Raw genomic sequence first — 1,661 nt, 5'->3', positions numbered from 1 at the left:
GGAGAAGTCTTGTGAACGGAATGCCCTTTTTGACTCTTGTAGATGCTCGAATTGCCTTCCGCTTGACGCAGAAGCTCTACTCAAAGTGATTCAGCAGATGAATGTTGATAACATGGATGCTATGCTACAAGACCCATTTGCCTTTCAAAAGGACCAGTCAATAGTCATAATGACTCGCAAGCAAAAATCAAATCCTCCCAAAGGCACCTGCAAGTACTCTGACATTGATGCAGCGCACCTCATAAATCACCTAGTTACTTCATTTGAAGGGTTTTTTGTGAGGACATTAGGCGGGGCTGAAGAGCTCGTGGCCTCACAGTTTTTTGGTCTGGCCCAAGCTACCGCTGTAGTCAAAACAATTGATCAGATCATACAAGTTGACCCACACAATCTGGACCTTTTGGAACAAAAAATGGGAGGAGGGTTTTTCCCTGGACAAGTCAAATGGATAGACCATGCAATTACTGAATGGCTGGATGGGGAATATCACCAAGATTTACAAGAGGAAATTGCGGCCCAGGCTGCAGAGAAGACCTATAAAGCACAGGTTGAAGCATTGGAGAAGCAACAACTGAAAGAACAAGCGGCAGACAATAGGAAAATACTCGCCGAGGCCAAAAGATTTGAGAAGCAATTGATAGCAGCACGGAAAAGACTCTTGGATGCCGAAGAACGACAAAGAATTTCTGATGAAAAAAAACAATGCCGAATACTTGCTGCATTGGAACACAAACAAAACTTGGCATTGGAACAACTCCGAGTCGCGGAGATTAAAAAACAAACAAAAGCCCAGGAGATTGAAAGACAGGCCAATCTGTCTCCCGAACAGAGAAAGCAAGAGGCGCTGGAGCGAAAGCGGGCAAAAGATTTGATGGCATATGAGAATGCGGCGCAAAAGGCTGAAGAACTCGCCATAAGAGCCGCACGAATCAAGGCAATCGACGAGGCCCGGGCGGCTCAGGTTGTACAGGATGCTGAAGACAAGCGAAACCGGAAAGAAATAATTGAAGGCAATAAGCAGCGGGCGCATGTGAATCGTATAGCTCGAGATAGGCGGACAAGTGAGAAGCTGGGAGAAAGAAGTAGGGATCAGATGGTCCTGAGCCTGTTTCTGGGTGGTGGTGGAGCCATGGGGTCCCAGCCTTCCCTTCCTGAAGAAAATCATCCGGTCATTTCTTCATCTGATTTGTCTTCTTCGCTTGAGTTGGACTCTGAACTGTCTGTGAGAGATTCTAGGATGGAATGATCTATATCAAGAGACATCGAGTTCATATATTTCTGGTTCTGTTCGTGCATAGAGTAGATTCCCGGTACATGTGGCTTGAATCTATCGAGTCCATGCACCCCCTTTGTGAACTCCTTTTGAAGCTTTAGTATACCACTGACATAGAAATCCTTTGTTTGTTCCGGCTCATATTCACCAGGATCCTCTTGACCTAGATTCTCCCTGTTAGCCATTCTGATGAAGTTGATGATTGATTGATTGTTTAATTTATTCTTGTGCGATTGATGAGTAACGTTGGTACCAGACTCAATCTTGAGCAGCTTTAAAAGGAAGGAAAGCTGCATAAACCAATATTGCTTTATTCAACAATGTGGCGCACTCATTAGAGATGGATAAAATTTAACGTACAATTGGTATGTTGCTGGAAAAAACGTCC

The 1,661-nt window shown here is 44.6% G+C and overlaps 1 protein-coding gene across 1 annotated transcript; it reads left to right on the top strand.

Annotated features, from left to right (window-relative positions):
• Positions 1-412: 412 nt before the first annotated feature.
• PtA15_8A157 (uncharacterized protein) lies at positions 413-1,246 on the top strand (the record flags this gene model as incomplete). Its single annotated transcript, XM_053171556.1, has 1 exon — positions 413-1,246. One exon carries the CDS (start codon positions 413-415, stop codon positions 1,244-1,246), a length of 834 nt encoding a protein of 277 aa, XP_053022808.1.
• Between the last annotated feature and the right edge of the window lie 415 nt (positions 1,247-1,661).

The sequence above is a fragment of the Puccinia triticina genome, chromosome 8A (assembly GCF_026914185.1).
Source record: "Puccinia triticina chromosome 8A, complete sequence".
NCBI classification, from domain to species: Eukaryota; Fungi; Basidiomycota; class Pucciniomycetes; order Pucciniales; family Pucciniaceae; genus Puccinia; species Puccinia triticina.
The sequence above is the reverse complement of the archived record's forward strand: the minus strand, read 5'-3'. Positions and strand labels throughout refer to the sequence as shown.